Raw genomic sequence first — 22493 nt, forward strand, 5'->3', positions numbered from 1 at the left:
CCTGCCACAGACACCTCAGTAACAATAATTCTCCCAGGTAAAACCTGACAGAATAAATCTGGGCTATGCAAATTACTATAAAAAGCCCTCCAAACATTATGTGAATGTAAATGACTAAAAGAAACCATAACCGTCTTTAGAATGGCATTTTGCACAAGGATTCAGATAGACTAAATATGTGAAAGATTTACCTCCCTAATTAGTATACAATCATCTGCTGCTGCTGCAGGGGGGCATGCTTTGGTTTCCTTGCACAGAACTATTATTTCACCCAAGACAGAAACACCCTGTAAGGTTGGAAGGTTGTAACACAGGGTCACTTTTAGTAGAATTGGTAACAACATTCCCTTTTCTCAGAAATTCCTGGCATGGCTTCTGCTGGAATTCATTGCCTTTGAGAATATCTTTGTCTAAAACATGATTAAAATTGAGGAACAAATAGCATACTACTTTCTGACTATGAAAAACAGGTACATTGCAGCCACTGGCTTTAATTGACATTGCAAGAAACACCACAAAGTATAGTGGAATGCCAGTAATATTTCGTCTGAAGCACACAAATTGCACATTTAGGTTGAAATATATAATAAAAATGCACTGAGGACTGAAAGCAATTAAAGAATGCACTTAAAAATAGGGCAGTTCCTGGAAGGTATTTTAAAAGTCATTTAGCTGAAAACACTGTAGTGTTTTAAAATTCTACTGAAAGTGGTCACCTGCTTGTATGCTACTCGCAAGAACCAATTTTTAAAATGCATACTTTAAGTAACAACAGTTCTACCGTGTTTATCAGCAAAAGTTACCTTAAAATTCTTCTGTCACTTGTTAATGCAATGAGGGTAATTACCATCCTCCCAACAGTGGTGTAGTGAGAGGTAGAACCAGCAACTTAACAGGCAATGGGACTTTCCTACTGCTCTAATTCCATTTGGCTCTGCAGACATAATGAACAGAAATGCCTCCCAGTGCATCTTCGTTACCGTCACTTTCTGAATTCCCATCAGTGACACCAGTGAAATTAAACGAAGGACAGGAGGATTTTCACTGTCATTGAGGACATAATGTGGCCCTAAATATCCTGAAAACTGAGAGATTATTTTTTTCATCTTTAGGTGCAAAAGAAATGGAAAGGCAATAAACCACAGGTACGTTGATTTGCTCAGCTGCCCCTTGGCTCATGACATTCTGCTTCCCAGAACATTTCTGAAACCAGCAGAGCAAAACCCAAAATCTGGGATGAGGCACCACATTCCTGGGCCACACTCAGCGCTACGTCCACGAGCTGACGTGTGCACCTGAGGCATCGTGTCACACGGCAGGGCTGAGGTTGCTGCACCCCGTCACAGGCAGAGAAGTCCCTGCTGAGCACAAGGCTAAACTAAGGGTTTCACCCTAGCATCACAGCATCGTGCTGCTTTCTCCTCACAGCTGCATGAATCTGGCATGCCAGATGCGTGCCGCAGTGTGGGAGAGATCCTGCTACTGGGAAAAATGCAAAGGACTACTTAGAAGCTCCTTTGGAAACTAACGTGAAAGCTCCGTTAATTCACCTCAAAATATGAGATACGGAATTGGCTGCACGAGAGCCCAGCTGCAGTGGCTACTCAACTAGACTAATAGTCATCGTGAAAAGATGGTAAGTCAGCAGCAAGGTTTAATGACCCTCCGTTGTCCCTGGCTGAGAAGATGCATGACAAGGCCTGAAGGAGCACCACAGCGTTCCAGTAGTTTTATACCCTCGAGCTGAATTGCTAAATTGTACGTGTATTCTCCGAATCAGCACACAAACAAAAGAAACGATTCAATCTGCAGGACATTTTAGATCCTCAACAGTATCCGAATGTAATTACTGCACAATGTCCTTAGCAGAAAATTCTATGGGAAAAAAAATGTTTCAGTTCTCTAGTAATTTGATAGCCTACTATGTTTCTGGAGCACATAAAAATATTTTAAGACATGAAAAAAAAAAAGAAAAGAATCCATTCTTTCTTTCAGGACTCTGAAATAACTGGTACCATAGACTTGAAGCTACAGGTGTTGAAGACTAGATATCCTGCATAACTTTTGGATCCTCCACTGAAAATTCTAGCTCCCGCAGAAAACTTAGTAATAATAATAAATTCATATTCTAGGTAATTTGAAAATGCAAGCAAATTTGGCAACAGTGCAGAGATGAGAGCATTCAGCTCTGCTGGTACACATCTATACGGACTTTTCAAGTGTTGCATTTAACCTCAGTACATTCAATTTTTCTCAACTTCATCCAAATTCTGGCTGTGTTGAGTTTTTGCAAGGTTAAATGACAACTGAACTGCTGGATTTTCAACTGTCCTTTCACAAATAGATAAGGACCAATTCCAGCCCCTCCTGTGCAGTTAGCAATCGCTTTGGAGGGGTGACGCACTTGGCCCCCAGCTTCCAGATGCCTTATTACAACATACACACAGCACAGAGAAGGTCATACTACTTCTGTGGCCTCCGGAGAGGTGCCGAGCTGCCAACACAACTCAGGAAACCCTTACTAGTCAGTTAAGTCAGCCTGCTTTGTGCTGCAATGTAGAATAAAAAAGGCAGAACTGGGGTTTGTTTCAAGCCTAAGACTATTCCTTATTTATAAAATAGCCTTTTGACAAAGATTATTTCTACTTTTATATCACGCACAAGGCATGTGTCTAGCAGGAAGGAGCACCACTGAACCAATTTACTCTGCATGATAACATCTAAATTATTTCAAAAACAACCCAGAGACAATGTCTTAATACCTACTTACCCTAATCCTATAAAAGCATATTGGATTGCACACCATAAAGGAAATTGCTTTCTTACATATTGCTAATGTTTCTTTTCCTCTATTTGTGCTCGTTGTGTATGATCCTGTCCTCCAAAAAACCTACATGCACTCCAACTTTTTAGTTGTGTATCATTTTCCCTAGTTGCAGAAAGAACACGACGCTACGTTCGCCCAAAGAGTAATACAGACATCTTGACTTTGACCCAGAAGATGTATCTTCAGATCTCAGTACAAAAGGGTTTTTACTGCAACAGTAAGCAATTTCAGAATAAAGCAGAAGTTTACAGCTTTATCAGAGAAGCCACGCACTGCATTATAGCGCTTCAGAGAAAGTACATTAACAGAACAACGTTTGGTATTGTTGAGAGGAGAGGGGAGAAGGAGGTTGCTGAAGCAGTGCTTCCCAGCTGGCAGTGGAAGTAGCAAGTGGAAAAGCCAGAGTTGAATAAGCTTTGGTCTCTATTACCTAACTTAATAAAGGTAGCCGACTGCTATTAATCATCCTGATTACAGTGGCGGGAGGCTAAGATCAGCTAAGAAAGGGAATGGGCTCTGTTAAACACTGTACAAAGCGAGAATTACAGGACACGCGTTCTCCAGGCAAAGCCAAATGTAGGGTGGATATGAAATACGATGCAGCCAGTTGGTGGGAAACGTCCCTCTAACCTCATTATTTATTTATTTGCTAATTTTGCGATTTAATTTAGAATGACACAATACAGTGCAAAGAAGTGAAAGGGGAAAAGGCAGAGGGGAGGTCAACCAAAGGGCCAGGAGCAAAATAAACCCATATAACAATGTCAGGGAGTGCTGAGGAGAAAAAGAACAAGCAGCTATAGCAGTACCTGTGACTAAAGAACGTTTAGTAATGGTGAGGAAAGTACGTGCTAGCTGTGAAGAGTGCTTAATGGCAAGTTCACTGCCACCACCCCAATATGCAAAAAGTCCAGTCACCTGTAATTAGACTTAATTCAGTAATTACATGACAAAAACTGCAAAGCAAGCAACGGAATGGTACTTCACCTATGGGAAAACTAACAAGATTGAGTGATTTATATACTGCAGCTACATCCAGCAGGAGACATGTTCATTTTCTACCAATTCATACACTGAGGAGAAGAAAAAACACTTTAACATCTTTAACATCTTTATTGATGATCTAGATGAGGGGATCGAGTGCACCCTCAGTCAGTTTGCAGACGACACCAAGTTGGGTGGGAGTGTTGATCTGCTTGAGGGTAGGGAGGCTCTGCAGAGAGATCTGGACAGGCTGGAGCGATGGGCTGAGGCCAACTGTAGGAGCTTCACTAAGGCCAAATGCCGGGTGCTGCACTTGGGCCACAACAACCCCCAGCAGCGCTACAGGCTTGGGGAGGAGTGGCTGGAGAGCTGCCAGTCAGAGAGGGACCTGGGGGGGGGTGTTGATTGACAGCCAGCTGAACATGAGCCAGCAGTGTGCCCAGGTGGCCAAGAAGGCCAATGGTATCCTGGCTTGTATCAGCAATAGCGTGGCCAGCAGGGACAGGGAAGGGATCTTACCCCTGGGCTCGGCACTGGTGAGGCCGCACCTTGATGACTGTGTTCAGTTTTGGGCCCCTCACTACAAGAAGGCCATTGAATGACTTGAGCGTGTCCAGAGAAGGGCAACGGAGCTGGTGCAGGGTCTGGAGCACAGGTCTGATGGGGAGCGGCTGAGGGAACTGGGGGGGTTTAGTCTGGAGAAGAGGAGGCTGAGGGGAGACCTCATCGCCCTCTACAGCTACCTGAAAGGAGGGTGCAGAGAGCTGGGGATGAGCCTCTTTAACCAAGTAACAAGTGATAGGACAAGAGGGAATGGCCTCAAGTTGCGCCAGGGAAGGCTCAGACTGGCTATTAGGAAGTATTTCTTTGCAGAACAGGTTGTTAGGCGTTGGAATGGGCTGCCCAGGGAGGTGGTGGAGTCCCCATCCCTGGAGATGTTCAAGAGTCGGGTTGACATAGCGCTGAGGGATATGGTGTAGTTGAGAACTGTCAATGTTAGGTTAATGGTTGGACTAGATGATCTTCAAGGTCTTTTCCAACCTAGACGATTCTGTGATTCTGTGATCTTGATAAATACACTACATTTCAGAGGCATTGGCTCACCCTCCCAATTACTGAACATACCAACATTTTAACAAAAAGGAAAGCAGGAACAAAGAAATAAAATACAGCGATATACACAAGTGCCATGTACAGCACTCATGTCAGCTGTCCTTTTTAAATGCCACCGACTGGCTTCTGCAACTGAGATTAGAAAACACCACTTGCTATATTGTCAACAGCAAAACACAACTGAAGGGAAGTCATCCACATTCTGAAACATTTCCCTAAAGAAAGGACTTTGCATTGCAGCTCCTATATATAAAATATATTATCTCATATACTATGATTATACACAAAATTATATATGATGTACAATGTACTTACGATGTACATTATGATATATAATTTATAGCAATATATATTGCTATAGTATGTATTACGACATTTCTTTTAAGTGCACCACAGTTTCTATGACACAAAGCAGAGCAGACACTCCTTTGAGAAATGATGGCAGTCAACTTCATATATGCAAACTACGAAGCTAGCAGGCTGGATGTTCTTATTCTAAAACAGTCAGTATATCTCCAAGAAACAACACTTGATTTTACATTTGGATTTTCTAGTAAAAAAAACCTGCCTGGCCACTTCTACATTGTATTAGAGGTTTGAGTGTGGACTTTCTTTTAACTATGGAACAGCTCCATTTGATACCATTAAGGTATCAAAGGATTGCAGCCTGTAAGAGGTCAAACTACACATGAAGAAAAGTTCCCTGGAATTATCATATGTGCTATTTCCAGTAATTTTGTCTTGAAAAGTAGGGAATAACCTGTATTAAGATACACATGATACACATGAACACCCAGAAGACAGATAAAGTTACTACCCAAGAGCATAGAATCACAGAATGGTTTGGGTTGGAAGGAATCTTAAAGATCATCCTGTCCCAACGCCCCTGCCATGGGCAGGGACACCTTCCACTAGACCAGGTTGCCCAAAGCCCCGTCCAACCCTTCCAGGGAGGGGGCAGCCACAGCTTCTCTGGGCAACCTGTGCCTGGGCCTCAGCACCCTCACAGTAAAGAATTTCTTCCTTACATCTAGTCTAAATCTACCCTCTTTCACAGAATCACAGAATCAGCTCGGTTGGAAAAGACCTTGAAGCTCATCCAGTCCAATGTTAACCTCACACTGACCGTTCTCAACTCCACCGGATCCCTCAGCGCTGGGTCAACCCGACTCTTCAGCCCCTCCAGGGATGGGGACTCCACCCCTGCCCTGGGCAGCCCATTCCAACGCCCAACAACCCCTTCGGCAAAGAAATACTTCCTAAGAGCCAGTCTGACCCTGCCCTGGCGCAGCTTGAGGCCATTCCCTCTTGTCCTGGCGCTGGTTCCTTGGTTCAAGAGGCTCATCCCCCCCTCTCTGCACCCTCCTTTCAGGGAGTTGTAGAGGGCCATGAGGTCTCCCCTCAGCCTCCTCTTCTCCACACTAAACCCCCCCAGTTCCCTCAGCCGCTCCCCATCAGACCTGTGCTCCAGACCCTGCACCAGCTCCGTTGCCCTTCTCTGGACACGCTCGAGTCATTCAATGGCCTTTTTGTAGTGAGGGGCCCAAAACTGAACACAGTCATCGAGGTGCTGCCTCACCAGTGCTGAGTCCAGGGGTAAGATCCCTTCCCTGTCCCTGCTGGCCACGCTATTGCTGATACAGGCCAGGATGCCATTGGCCTTCTTGGCCACCTGGGCACACTGCTGGCTCATGTTCAGCCGGCTGTCAATCAACCCCCCCAGGTCCCTCTCTGACTGGCAGCTCTCCAGCCACTCCTCCCCAAGCCTGTAGCGCTGCTGGGGGTTGTTGTGGCCCAAGTGCAGTACCCGGCATTTGGCCTTAGTGAAGCTCACACAGTTGGCCTCAGCCCATCGCTCCAGCCTGTCCAGGTCTCTCTGCAGAGCCTCCCTACCCTCGAGCAGATCAACACTCCCATCCAACTTGGTGTCATCTGCAAACTTACTGAGGGTGCACTCGATCCCCTCGTCTAGATCATCAATAAAGATGTTAAACGGGAGTGGCCCCAAAACCGAGCCCTGGGGGACACCACTTGTGACCGGCCGCCAACTGGATTTAACTCCATTCACCACCACTCTTTGGGCCCAGCCATCCAGCCAGTTTTTTACCCAGCGAAGTGTATGTGAAAAACTTTCAGTTTAAAACTGTTACCCCTCATCCTATCCCTACACCCCCTGATCAAGAGTCCCTCCCACCTTTCCTGTAGCCCCTTTAAGTCCTGGAAGGCCGCTCTAAGGTCTCCCTGGAGCCTTCTCTTCTACAGCTGAACACCCCCAACTCTCTCAGCCTGTCCTCACAGGGGGGGTGCTCCAGTCCCCCGAGCATCTTCATGGCCTCCTCTGGACACCCTCGAGCAGGTCCATGTCCTTCTGATGTTGGTGCCCCCAGAGCTGGACACAGCACTGAAGGGGGGGTCTCACGAGAGTGGAGTAGAGGGGGAGAATCCCCTCCCTCACCCTGCTGGCTACACTGCTCTTGATGCAGCCCAGGACATGGTTGGCTTTCTGGGCTGCGAGCGCACATTGCTGGCTCACAGTCAGATTTCCATCCACTAACACCCCCAAGTCCTTCTCACAGGGCTGCTCTCAATCCACTCCTCGCCCAGCCTGGATTTGTGCTTGGGATTGCCCCAACCAATGTGCGGGACCTTACAGTTGGCCTTGTGGAGCTTCAATAGGTTTACATGGGCCCACCTCTCCAGCCTGTACAGGTTTCATATCTGCACTTGGATTCCATTTCCAGAGACAGGTCTGAGCAAGAGGCTGCACACACCTAAATTCCTCAGCCCAGGAGAGTGAAAAATGCTAAAGCTATGCACAGAGAAGGCAGGGTCTTTTGAGCCCATGCTACGCAACTATTACTTATTACATGATTTATTATTAAACAATAAAGCAATTATCTCTTGTTGCATCTATACACATTTATTAGCAGTACGAGGTGATTTCATCAGACCTTCTTTTCCAATGAAAGATTCCTACGCTACCACTAGGAGGTTTCCTTCATATGGACAGAAGAGAAACTCCATTCTTTCCAAGCTCACTTTTCACTGCAGGAAGGAAAGAAGAACATGGGACACCTCATATGATTTTTGAAAGCGAAGAGACTATCCTCATTCCATTCTTTAACAATTCCAGAGCACTCCAAGCTCACATAAATGTGTTTTCTTTACCCACCTGATTGGCTCAGAAAGCACACACAATGCAAAAAACATTAACGTTGAAAATGATGCCCAAATGGTTTTGGCTAGCTCTGCTTCAGGGGAAAAGTTCCCTAAGCAGGATTATCCGCATTTTCTATGGTGTGTAGGCTGTAGGGCAAAACCAGCCTTTTCAAGAGGAATGTCTATGTAGCATTTCATCAAAGCACTCATTTTGAGCCACTCTGTTATTCCATTTAAGAGAAAATGATTTGCCAACTGTAGAAGTGTGTACAGACGAATTTAAGGCACAAGACATTTCTATTACGTATCGGATGACACAGGTCTCTCTTGGTAATGTGGCGTACCTAATTGTAGCTAGAGGTTTAAGTTGCAATCACGTGAAAACCAAAAAACTAAATGCTCTAAGCATGAAGCTGGCTGTTTTATTCTAGTTGCAATGCTGTTCTTTCCCAACAAGTAAGCGCTCAAAAAATTGCCGTATTTAAAGAACACCGTGTCATCTGCTTTCAACAAGTTTTCTGAAGGAGAGGAACACGCACTGAATTTTCCACTAAGCCTCACTCCATTTTCTCTGTCATCCTCTGTAGCAGACATAAACGGACCTATCTGAACAGACGTAATTAAAGTGGGTGAGAGAAATGGCAAATCTGACATTGATGTGCGGTCCAGAGGACACGAAAAGCCTGTTGATGAAATTAAAGCAGTTGGAGGAAAACCGAGGTGCTTACTGAGTGACTGCAAAGGATCATGACACTATCAGAAATGTCAGCTGAAGACATACCCATTGTATCCCTCAAAAAGCCCAAACTCCTAAGTGCAATAGATAGCGATGTTTTAAATCTTTTCTTCTACGGTATGCTTCCTTTATTTGGACCATTAACCAACATGCATCTCAGGCTATGCTGAGTAAGCCTTTCCAGTGTGCAAGAACTGAATTATGTATTTCTTAATACCTTGTATCCACTCTCTAGTGAAAACTACAGGCAGCTGGGGAGAATCTGTTATAACTTGGTTCTCCAAAGTTGTTTAAATTGCTATTTTTTTTTATTGTGAAAAACCAGCATAATTACAAAAATTACCCAACTATCCACTTCGCCAACATTCCCCATCACTGATGGTGGTTGTTTTTTGTAATTGGTGGTTAAATGTTATATTTTCAGAGCTCAATATTTGCTATCACTCCAGTGCCAAAATGAGAAGAGAAAGAGCTGAATAACCTCTGTAGTGATTAATTTAGTTAATGATATAGTCTTTTTATCTGTTAATGAATTATACAAAGTGTTCTAATTTTGTAGATTAGTGTATTATTTGAAACGTCTCAGAAACCTATTTGGGAAAGTACTTTAGACTGAGAAGGTCTCCAAATTATTTGGTTTCCCTTTGCCTGTGGTTATATCTTCTGTATAATGCATGAAAAAACACAAATTCCTATTATTTCGGTTTTGTGTCCTGCATGAATTATTGAAGCCTTTATAAAAACAGGGAGATAGCATTCTTTTAAACTTTAGAAGGAAAATCCAAAAAATTTGAAGATGGCAATGAAACGAATACATTTTTATGTGAAACAGACAAGTACATATATGCAAAATTATTTCCAAGACTTTTGCTCTCCTCAAATATTTTCAGTAAAGAATGTGACAATTTTAAAACAAGCTAATTCAATCTCTTCTGACAAAGATTGTCCTTAGAAATTTATCCTTAGAAGTAACATTCTTATGTTATGTACTCACTTGCTGGTCTTGCAGTGTTCATGAAGGTAAAAGCTTCCCAAGCTAATTCTTAGAATTCAAAACCTGGCCATGGTTTTTTTTTCATTTTTATACTCATTGAAAAGCTTCATTCACTGTGAAATATTTACACAGCTGTCAGAGACTTCCATGCACAAGGACCAGAACAGCATGAAACAAGTTTTAAAGGATTCCAACCTGGCAGAAAAGAGTTTTTTGGAGCACAGAGACTGAGGAATGTGGCTCTGGGCTGTGTTCCAAGACTGTGGCAGGATACGCCAGCTATTCCTCTGGGTCTCGAAGGAGAGTATGGTTACAGCACAATTTATTGTTGAGGCACTGAACACTGCTGAGACCTGCTGGGAGCTGGAAGCAAGCTGCTCCAGCATTTGCAAAAGGAGATTTTTGCAGGGATGGTGAAAGGGTGAGACGCTATCTGCTCTTGCTGTTCTTGCCCTGCCACCTATTGCGGCGTTCACGCTCTCAGTACCACGACACGTGCGTCATGCAGTTGAGACTCTTCATTGAAGCCAGGCTTGTTCCACCCTGTTTTCAAACCACCTTCTGTAAGAGCTGTCTGTATTTTGCTGGTGGTGCCTTTGGCTCCAGGACAGTCCAAAACTGGGAGGATCGGAAACACAGCCTAAGTCAAATTTAAGCACGAGATCTAGCCTACGTGACGTAGAAACACATGGTACAGAACATGTGTTCATCTTCTCCACTCAAGAGAACAGGAGCCCAGGAAGGCTACAAATTACCGTGTGAAGAAAAATTTGTGCAGTGAAGCACCCTAGGGTGAACTTGAGGGCTTAGCAAAGCAGAAGCAAACTTCTCCTATTACTGCCACTAAAAGATACATTGTTCTTTGTCTCTCCAGCCAACACCAACACCTGACACTTTTGGAAAGCTAGATCTTCAGTGTTAAGCAAGCAGACTCTGTTATTATTCTTAACTCTAGGAAACAGAGTCCCTGTGAATATAGACTATTGCCTGAACAACTTAATTAGCATTTCTGACATTAGAATCTATGAGAGCTAAACTTACACCTGGCTCAAAACAGAGAGAGAAAAGGCAAACATGTCCTAAATCTTCAGAAGCAAACCCGTCAATATTTTTTCCTAGCCCAGGGGAGACATGAGCCCTTTAGAGACAACAGGCTTCCTTTTCAGTGAGTGATTACATCATCAACCCTAAGGTATTTCAATTTCCATGGAAAAGTAAAGGTATGACAACAGTCAGGATGGAAGAGACCTGTGGAAATCTGAGAAATGCCATTCATCACCGATTAAAGTGACAGAAGAGTACAAAGGTTCTTTTTTAAACTGTTTCCTATAGTATTTTCTTTCCCATATTGTTGAATTCCTGATTATATGCCACAAACAATAGAAAATTGTTCTTGTCTTACAAAAAGAAGCTAGGAGTGAAAACCTGACTCCTGAAAGCTGGTGATGTTGTGGTGTATGAGTGCTGTTAAAACATATTTGACCAAAAGGATTTTAGTTGGCTTCCAGTATGATAAAATAATTCATTTTTATTGAAAAGCATTAATGTTTCCAATGACCCATCCCCCCTCCCATCACAATATTTTATACCTGCTAGGCCTGAATAATGACACTCCCTTACCATTTTTTTTGTAATCAAAATTTTCTGTAATGATGTTAGTGGCATTAATTGCACCAGTATAAATTTTCTAAATTCTGCTTTCCCTTACAGCTACATCACCCAAATAAAATCACAGTGAAGCAATACAACTCAGTGAGACACACTGCCTCAACCTTTTGGAGATGTGCTTTATTTTACAACCTGGATTTTGACAGATGTAGTTTCTGTGCTTGCTATTTGGAGGCTCCACTATGGTCTGTATTAGGGGCAGCTCTGAGCCAAGTTTCAGTCTGGAAAGTGGGCAAATGTGCAAGCAAAGAAGTGCTGTACCTCTGCCTTCTCCAGAGAGAGGGAAATGTGGGGTGGGGGGGGCAGTGCTGTCACTCAGCCAATTGTGCTCCCTATCAAAATACCCACTTGCTCATTTTCAAGTCTTTGGCAAAAAAGGAGATCATGATGTCAAGGGAGCACTCCTTGCTGAATCTAAACATAAAACCAGTGAATTGTCTGATATTTGTAGAGTAAATAAATTTATTACCCTATGAGTTGATCTTTGTTTTGTTCCACAAGGGTGGGAGGAACATTAGAGACGATGACTTGCATATCCAACTGATTGACCACAGAGACCTGGAAACAAAAGAGTGAAATTCAATTGGCACTCCCATGCATAACATCCTCCTCATACAAAGAAGAATGGAATAATTACTTTCCTGCCTTCACAGCCATGCCCTGATGTACGCATTTCTCATTTTAATTCCAAATAAGAGAGCTGGGAAATCTTGCTTTGTTTGGCAGCCAAAACGAATAAACAGCAGGCAAAGATTTAACTAAAACTGTAATTACAGGACTGCATCAGAATTACAGATTTTTAAGGTGGAGACTACAAAACCTGTTCTTCATAGTTTAGACTTTACTTACAGAGTCACGGATTTCCCATGTGCCATATTCAGAATTACTTACGAGCATTCTGGTATTTTTGATGACTTGAAAGGAAAATCCAACCTTGGAGATACATAATTTGCACCAACGTAAATGCAAATACAAGATTAATTGAACTAAATCAATGATACTTTGTCAGAAAATCATGAAGGAAGTTGTTCATTTACTTTGAAGCTATCAGTGAAAGTTTTTAGTTTAATCTCCAATTTTTTTAACTTCTCCCTCTATATAGCATAAAACTGTACATAACCATGAACATTTTACAATTTTCTATAAAAGGTCCAAAAAAAAAAAATGCCTCTAAATACACTAGAAATGCCTCTAACACACTCAATACTTGTGTGCTTTGTTTAAAAAAAATAAATAATAAAAAAAGTTCCAGGATTCCACCAGACTGACAGAACAAATCTCTGGCATTAGCATTTTCTACTACAAAGGCAATGTAACTCTTCTGGTTCTCAACAGCAGGTTGGACAGTCAGTGTGCACAGGGGACTAACACACATGCATCAAACTCAGCAGAGTTAATAAACTCTGCTTCACATCTCCTGATCTAGACTCTTCAAGATATTTTTATCCCAAGAAAAGGCTGCCTTCCAGTGAAATGATTGCATGCTTATTCCTCCCTTTTAAATACTTTTCCATTTTGTAGTAGCGCTCTCTTCACTAGCACAGCCAGCCTCTCCTTAGGTTGTGAAAGGAACAGTTACTTCCCATGTTGGTGGAGAAAATAAATTATTTCTTAAAACTTGCCTCATGTCCGTATAGGCATGACAGCAAATATTATACTCCAAACTTATGTTCCCTCCAGAGGATTCTGAAGGAAAATTTGGAAAAGTAAGACAAAGTTAAACCTTATAAATTTAAAAATCAGTTATCCGATTCAATTCTAAAACAAAAACACAACTCCTGATTTTCAAAAGAGAAGCCCGAGCCCTGCAAGCTCTGCAGCAGACAAGCCATAATATACTTTCACATCAAACACTGATTCACCAGCTTTGAAGCTTAATTCAACTTTAAATATTTCTTGAGATGTCATCAGAGGCACTGATCAGTATGTACAGATTTACGTGTATAGAAAACAGAATTATAATGAACTCAAAATAAATTTTAGACTAAGATCATTGAAAGAAACTCTAAAGCAATGAGCAGTTTAATCGAATTAACGACGTTAGCCAATTCAAGCAACCACTGTGCACCTCTGTACTGAGTACTGCATAAATGCAACACTTAAAAAAAAAAGGCAATAGTTCTTTTGATATTCAGGGAATCACAATTATGACTACTTGTTCATATACAAAATTATGAATAAACACACATTCATGACAACTGATGGTAAAACAAGGGTGTTGAACAAAAATCAAGAAAAAGTTAAGGTTTCCATAGTAACATTGACTTGCTTGCAATTCCCATTTGAAAAGGCTTTCATTTTTCAAATACTAAAAATAGCAGTAAGTTGAGGAACTAAGTCAAATTTAACTACATTTAACTATATTTAACAAAAGCTATGGGGAGAAACTGTTCCCTTCCACTGGAGGAGAGACAGAAACATGCTGGGAGAAGAGGTGGAAGGTGTGGGAAGGCAAAGGCTCTTCCTGAAGCACCACCATCACCGTGCCCTGGAAGCTTTTTGGGGCACTGTTACCAGGGATCATCCGGCCCACCATTCCTTAGAAAACTTTTGCTACCTCCCATCTACTGAGCAAAAATACATCCAGGTCCTGGGATGTTAAATAGCAGGCACCAGCCTCAATTATAGGACTGGAAGTCTGCATGCTCAGATGTCTCATGGCCATAAGTACTTGAAGAATACACTGCTGAGAACTAGTAAAGTTCCAGGTTAAATTAAATAAGCAGCACAACAAACTGGAAGTTTGCAGCAGAGGCATGGAAAGCATATAATTGTTGGTAACTATTAGCCCATAAGTCCTTCGATCCCATGCTTCATTCACTAGGCACTTTCCAGTTCTTAAATCAAGCTAGGCAGAGCCTACAGTCTTGTTCGTTGTATGGCACCAAGGGATTCCTGGCAGTAGTTTATGCTGAGAGTTGAATGAAGAAGGGGCCTCGGGACACCCCCAAACCCCAACAAACATTTGATTAAAGATGATGTCATAGTGAGGACTCACTATCCATGCTTAGTCGGTATCTTTAAGTGCTTACTTGCAGGAAACTAATTTTAAAATGTATTTTCTTATTTTCTTCTTTTGTCTCACAGAAGCTAAAAAGAGAAATTCCATCATATGGAACCAAACTGTAGATCCACAGATGTCTAACTTGAGCCATCCTGCCAGTCCCAGCCAGCAGAAACAGCCTGGTATTCTTCACATGGACCACCCCCTGCAGCATGAAGACATTTTACCAGTGGATTTGGCAGCTTAAGAGGCTCACAGAGCTGTGTCAGGGCTCTGAAGAAGCATCCTGGCCCCATTTCTGGAGGATACCTTGCTCTGCTTGGGTTCTTCCTAGTACTGTCCCTCTGGTGTTGCCCCAACTCTTCTCCCTAGATCTCCTCCCTGTGCATTCCTGTCTTCTTCCCCACATCTTATTCTTTTGCACATGAGTAATTAAATTCATTTCCCTTATCTATGTGCACTCCCTGAGCTTGTATTGAAAGGAACAACGCCTCCCAGTCTGAACACCACACTGACAGCAGGACAAATTCTGTTCAAATCATGAAGCCCAAGAGCAGCTTAGTCCAGTCAGAAAGCATCTGCACGTATGGATGCGTTTGCTCAGTGCAAACCCAAACTTTCATGGTGGGATGGTGTCAGCACGGAATTGTATCTACAGCTACTCCAAGCTTTCATGCCTTGCTGAAAACCACTGAGTGTATTGGCTCATCACTCACTTGGACAACCTAACGATACCTCTATAAATTAATGAGACGTACTTCACTTTCTAATTTTAATGTCGATACCTTCTGGCTATATTTTAATATACTATTACTGCATAAATTGCATGAGAATGCCCTATCATTTTGGGAGGTCAAGCATGAGGACATCATACATTATGTTTATTTGCTGAATTCCTGCATAACTCAATATACCAAGTATTATGGTTATCATCTGTATCATTTGACAGTGTTCCCATGAACTAGATAATGCACTTCATCCCTACAACATTATGCTAATATTAATCCAATCCATCAAGTTATATAGGCTTTAAAGAAATTTAGCTTTGATGGTTTCTGTGACTGGACTAAGCCAATGTCCTTTACTCAGCACAAAACCATGAGCTCAAGGCCTAAAGCTGGTGCCAGTTTTGAAACGTTGCTTCCCTGAAAACTTCAAGTACAGTGTCAGCCCAAAATTATTCCTCGTGTCTCTGTCTCCCTTCCAGACATGAGCAACTAAGACATGGCAACTTTGGCTCTTCCCGGTAAGTCAACTGACTTCTAGCTCAGATATTTGCCTGCACTAGAAGATACACCAGATCTAAGTGACCCAGATCCTACCTACTCGTGTCAACACAAAGTACAGCCCAAGTCAGCAAGCTTTCAGCTTGGCTTATTAACTGGGGTTTAACGCCATGCTAACCCTGCTTCACAGCTTTGATAGAGCTGGCTGCACCTTGCTGCCATAGGTGGAGATGATCTGTAAATGGTTGTGTCCCACCACACAGATGTGATCTGCTTTATACTTGTCGTGCACAAACCCAGCACTTTTTTTGCTGCCATCTCGGTCCAGAACACCCAGAACATAACTTAGGCTCATGTTTAATGCAATCAATTAGAATCTAAATTGAACCATTAACAATGGCTCCTTGAATAAATAAAACACTGAACACCATGTTTAGTGTGGTAACTGAGATCAGTAGCTCTGCATGAAACATGAACACGTTTCAGGTGGTCATAAAAGCTTTTGGTTTAAAAAAAAAAAAAAGCACTTTACTTCAATGAATTAGAAAGATTAAGCACACACAGTTTATGGCCTTCCTATAGGTCTGCCTGGAATTAAACTTTATGTAGTGTTTGAATTTCCTCAGGAATTATTCCATAAAGATAATGCCTGGCTCATACTTACAAGTACTTCTGCTTTGCTGCTCAGTCCTTTTCCATAATCATCAGTTGCAATGACCTGAAACTTGAAATAGGATCTTCTCATATTTTTGAACAGCATAGCAGTTTTTATTAGCCCTGTGTAAGCTTCAATCACAAAACCTTCTTTACCGTCCTTGATTGGAGGAATGATGAGTCTGTATTGCATGGCACTGTAATTCCCAGAGTCTTTATCATCAGCCTAACAGGAAAAAGAAAACAAGCAGAGGCAAATAAAGTAAATATGCATGCAAAGAATCATTAACCCTGGTCTTTAAATAAAGTTGCATATTGGTCCAGCAAATTTCTTCCACTCTGACATTTAAAACATCAGATACCAGGGAGCAGATACGCCTATTACTTTAAATGGTTCATTTAACTTTGCTGCATACAGTTTTGCTTTTCCAGCAGCTTCTTTCTCCTGTGTTGGCACTAAACTGCTCCAAAAAAGAGAAAAAAGAAAAAGAGAAGATACATATAAATGGACTTTTCAAGTCTGCCACAAACTGAACAGGTAAGAGCAGTTTAATTCTGAGATTCCTCCACTGCCAAGTGAATATCACTGACAATTAAATATCAAAGAAAAAAACCACAGCAATGCATTCACAAACATGCACGACAAGGATGTCCTCCCTCCTCTTCGAGATATTCTGCACCCTCACTGATTGAGCACATATATTTTTGGAGTAATTTAAACCTTTTTTTATTAAAAAAAAATAAAAATTGAGTGGCATCCCTGTAATACTGCACAACAGACCTGATGTACAGACCCAGCGTAGGACACAAAGCTGCCCGGGGCATTTTCGTCTTGCTGAACTGCTGCAGAATTCAGAGGCAGCCCTGGCATCAGTCAGGCAGCCCCAGCAGCTGTGTTATTTTACCTACCTTGTGCCTGACAACCCTGCACAGCCCCGTTCTGGCCTCTCTAGACCTACTCCTTTGCACAAATCATGCTCCAGTTTAAAAGGCAGCACCCATATTCAGATGGGAGTGTTTCTGAGGACCCTCATAATGCTTTCATGCGCTCCATCTAGGAAAGGGTCAGGGAGATGGCAGCTAATTACTGCCTGTACCTTTGCCTACTCATTAGGCTTGGGCATTGCCTCAACATCTGGGATGTCAGCATTTATTAGCAGGCTTTTATCAAAATATTGGCACGACTTCTTAAGCCTGTGAATTTAGCCAACGCTGGAGAAAAAACACCCTTAACTTCAAAAAGGTGCAGATCTTTGTGTAAAATCCATACTTCACCGTGACTTAAAAACAAAACCAATAATCACAATCTAGTCAGGGCTCCTGGCAGCATGAAGAGTTGTTTACCATGGTATACCACTGCCGTCTAAAAAAGCGTCATCCGTGCAAGGTCATTAAGCCTCCAACAGATGGCCATTAATCATCATTAACTGCTTTCTCGCCATCAATGAACAAGATCTATAAGGTGGAAACTTTTACTAACGCCTATTTTGTCTTTATTTTCTGATCATTTTCAGGGAATACCACTGAGGAGATGTAACAAGCAAATCTATGCAGCACAGTGATTGCATTGTGCACCATCAAGAGATACCCATACCAGACAAATGACCCAGGTACTCAAAGCTGCATGTGCTTTCCATGCTACTCTGACTGCTACCAGACCAGATGGAATAGATATAACTAAACAGCTCTTAAGTGATAATATCTGGGCTGGTTTACCTAGAGGTAGCAAACATATTTCATGCAGCACACCTTTGTGCCTCAGAGCCGCCCAAAAGATGAGCTCCCACAATCACACTGGCTGCCACTCATCACAGAGACAGAACTGTTTAAAACGGTCCTTGCATCCTTTGTAAATGTTTTGTTTTCCACTAAATTGACAAAGCTTTATTTGGCTTGGCTACGAAAAAAAATGAATATAAAAATGTGTTAAAGTGCTTTTGTTCTCTAGTTCTACAGCTTTTTTTCAGGCTTTTAAAATCAAGATTACTACCTCCTGGGTGATGTCAAACCCCTTTATTATCATTTTTAGGAAAGATGGGGAAGCTTAAACGCTTTCTGAAATTTACCCCATTCTGTCAGTAAAAACGTAAAGATATTGGTGAGCTTTTCCAGAGCACTTCTGCTATCCAACTGGCATGGGTAAATACAACCCCAAAACTTCATGGAGCCAGCAGATGGGAGCTTGACAGGTGGATTTTCAGGACTAGGCTCATTTTTGGCTTTCCTTTTGACAAGGAAATTGCTGAAGGAACAAATAAATGTGAAAGCATGCTATACGGCACAAGGAAGTGAGGAAGCGGCTGTACCTAAAAATCAGGTTGATATGCAAGTACTACTATTTGAGAGCTAAATGCCTCTCCCTCCTCAGCAGGATGGGGGAGAAATCAAGATGAAAAAGTTCATGGATTGAGATAAGGACAGGGAGCTCGCTTATCGATCACTGTCATGGACAAAACAGATGCAACTTGACGAAAATTAATTTAATTTACTACCATAAAAAATATATATTTGGATAGTGTGAAACAAAGACAAAAAATTAAAACACCACCTCAGCTGTGCCTGGCCATGGGACTGTTGAAAGGGGCTGTGTCCAGCCCAGGGCAGCCCCAGCGTCTCCTCCCAGAGATCCCTCAGCCCCCGCTTGGGCACGGGCTCCCCGTACACATATAAAAATCAAATATTTCACTTCAAGTACCCATTTCTTATCCAAATGCAAAGGAAATCTTAAAATTACAACTAAAAAATTCCACATGATTAGTATTACTACACTATTACTATTACAATTACTCTTACTAAAGAAACATTTAAAACCAGAATGATAACAGAAATAAAGCATCCTTGAAGACATGCAAACTGTAGGTTACATAAGCATTCAAAGTGGCTTCTCTTGGTGCTTTTTAGATCAATTTTGTCAACATGTTGTAAGAGAGATTTAGATCCTCCACATACTCAAAGATGAGATCAGGAAGCCTCTGCCTGTGGTAGCATGGGATACCTGAATACGTAAGAGATAATATTTGGTACAATCCCTCTAGAAGACCACCTATGCGCTCCACAAGAGACAAGAAAGAAACCTCTTTGGAAATTATTTCATATGGTGATGCAGAGCAGCTAACTTCTTGAAATAATCACTTCCTTGCCTCATACCAAACAAATCACTCTGTGCATGCATCTAAGACCAGGCAAGAACAGGTGGTACAACACAACTCAGTTTAAAGCCACAAACAATACAGAAAAGACCAGTCTGGCAAAACCCACTGGCTTGTCCACCCTCAACTTTCCATGTTGGTAATGGAGCTGGGGGGAAAAAAAAGAAAAAAAAAAAAAAGGAATTCCTGTAACCTCACACGGCATGTGTTTTGGCACATGAGGCACACAGCAGAGGTAGGAGCACAATATCTGATCTGGCTCCTCTGGGGTCTTCACCGTACTGAGACAGGATTTACAGCGAGTGCCCAGCTAGCTTCTAAAGGCTCTCTGGAGGAGTCCTGTGAAACGACCATTATGCCCTTTCAATAAAAAGCCAATTTCTTTGCTAAAATGGATTTATTAGGTTGGTTCACCTGAGCCATAAGCCTATCATTTTTTTAATATTAGCAAATTCTATCTCCATAGAAAGATATGACCTTTAATATTAGTTTGTTTCATCAACAACAGAAATCAATTTCACCTTTTGTATTTCACACTTGTATATGAATGCAACTAAGGACAAACAAAATTTGGATCCAAATTAGGGTATCCATGTTGCAGGGACAGACATTAAATAAAGACAGCCTTTCCAAACAAACATCACGACACTAGTGTAGTTGCTTAGACGCAACGGTATGGTAAGTCTTGTGGCTGAGTTTAATGTATGAAACTCCAATGAAAGAGGCATTTTGAAATTTTAAGTGTGCACCCTCTAAAATCTGGCAGGTCAGATGCCCAAAGCTCGTAGACAGGCTATGAGTTAATTTTCAGAAGTTCTGGCAACTCAGTGGCACTCCAGAGAAATCAATGGCCTCAGCATCATTACAGTTCAGGCTATTTCTATCCCAGAAACAATCTACACACAAAAAACAGGTGCAAAACAGCCTGAGGAACTCGGAAGAACCATCAGATTTCAATTTAAAATATTTTACCTTTGTTGTTTCCATTCCCCCCCCTATTTATACTTCAATCAAACCTAACAACACTCAGTGCAACGTTCAGCTTTGCAGGACCACCAGAGAGAGCTTGTGAGCTGATGACATTAACGTACCAACTTCTTTAATACAGAGCAAGGATGTTTGCTATTCTTGTAATTTGTCCTGAAGGTAAATATTTTTGACACTTCATTAGGAAGAGATATACGACATCTCAAGAGTTGCATTATGACTGTCAAAGAAGAGATAGAGCTATACTTAATCTTAATATTACAGCAGTATATCTTCCGTTATGTGCAAGAAATACAGATGTCTCCTAAATTCTGCTGTGATTGAGTACTGTTAAATATGTATGATTTTAGGAATTACCAGGCCAAATTCAACCCTCCTGTGACTGAGCATAAGCACGCCCACACAAATGGAGTTTCGCTGGCATCACCGTGCTCTGCTTCCAGCCCTTACCCATCTCCTCTCCCATGGAGGAAGAGACACAACTGTTGGAGTGCTCCCTAACCCCACCACAAAAGCACATTACACCAGCCAAGCATCAAGCTGAAATATGCTGCTCTAGGCCCCAACATGAGGGTACTTACTTCAAAGTCACTAACAGTTATTTTTTATAAAATTTTATTGGCAACTATCTCTCTTGGAGCAAGAAGACCAATAAGTCAAGCATTCTTGGTGACTCCATCTCCTATCCAAGGACTGCCAGCACAACTTGCAGCAAGTCATTAGAAACGTTGAAATTCCTGGCACTGCAGAGGCAGCAAAGAGATGGATGCTGTCAGTGCTGGGTTTGCTCTCAGATAAACGACGTCTAATTCAGCTCAGCGCTGCAGCAGCAATGGGATGAAGGGTACTGCTGCTTTGCTGCCAACAAAAATTGCTTTTAACACATCAGTTGCCTTAAAACAGAGAGGAAACAGAAGGGTACTTTCTGTTTAGTTATTTTTTTTTTCCTTTAGGAGGACTGAGAGGGAAAAAAAGCGTTAGCTCAAGTACAGAAATACACAGGACTCTCTACAGCTGAGTCAAGCTGCACGTCTGGAAGACAAGAGATGAAAATAGATGATCCAAAAACTAGGAGTAATAGGCATCCCTTTAGTGGTGTCTCTGTAACCAGTTACAGTTTCTCCTAGTATATATGGTTTTTTATGATGTAACTGGTGTAACCCATTAACATAAGACTTGGGTTGCATGTGAGCACCTTACAGAGCAGCTGTCCCCAAAGGCTGTCCAAATACCTCACAGCTGAGAATTTGGTGGGAAGAGGTCTGTAAAAGAGGTTAAATTTGAGGAGCAGATGCCAGGACATGCAAAGCTACAAATTTCTGAGGCAGTCTGTGGCAAAAACACACTGATGAGCAAGAGTTCAAAAGTGCTAGAGACAGGTAATACTGTAAAAGAGCGCTGTTGTGAAGAAATACAGAAAAAAAAAGGAGGAAGACTGCAACAGCTACAACAAACTTACTGGTTTAAGTGTCTGTAAATCACAAAGTAAAATTGCCTCTAAAAACAGTACATTGGCAGATGTGGCTTCAGAACTGAAAATATTCAACAATCTGTACATTCCTACCAGCAGAAGTGGTCTCTTTTATGTCCCAGCAACTGATTGGAAACAGTTGAACCCGCCATCTGCTAGGAATAAGAAAAAAAACCCAGCATCCCAGTCCCATTCATTTTACATGGCCTGTTAGCATCCTCAGGCTCATGATTAAGGGTGACCCTGATAGGGAGACTGAAAACATTTAAAATTAACAATTGCATTTAACTCTAAGCAGCTAGTTTGAATTTAGCTCACGCTGATGATAAAAACTGTAATCGTATGATGATTACGCAATAGCTTCAGGAGTTACGGTTAATGAACATTTTAATGCTCACCCCAGACAAGCCACTAGCAATTTTGGTGACAATATCAGTGTTATGGCCACATGGCATTGCTTTTACAGGTCTCTCCGGGTGAGGGGATAAGCACCCTGCTGTAACACTGTGATTGTGTGGCCG

At 42.0% G+C, this 22493-nt stretch overlaps 1 protein-coding gene across 1 annotated transcript in view; it reads right to left on the reverse strand.

Moving 5' to 3' along the window:
• PCDH15 (protocadherin related 15) overlaps window positions 1-22493 on the reverse strand; it is a 460117-nt gene that overhangs the window by 36493 nt on the left and 401131 nt on the right. The window contains exons 28-29 of the mRNA XM_074874163.1: window positions 16376-16591; window positions 11951-12039 (exon numbers count right to left, since the gene is read on the reverse strand). Coding sequence (XP_074730264.1) covers window positions 11951-12039; window positions 16376-16591 — 305 coding nt within the window. The remainder of the gene's footprint in view (window positions 1-11950; window positions 12040-16375; window positions 16592-22493) is intronic.

Source organism: Strix uralensis, chromosome 7, assembly GCF_047716275.1.
Source record: "Strix uralensis isolate ZFMK-TIS-50842 chromosome 7, bStrUra1, whole genome shotgun sequence".
NCBI classification, from domain to species: Eukaryota; Metazoa; Chordata; class Aves; order Strigiformes; family Strigidae; genus Strix; species Strix uralensis.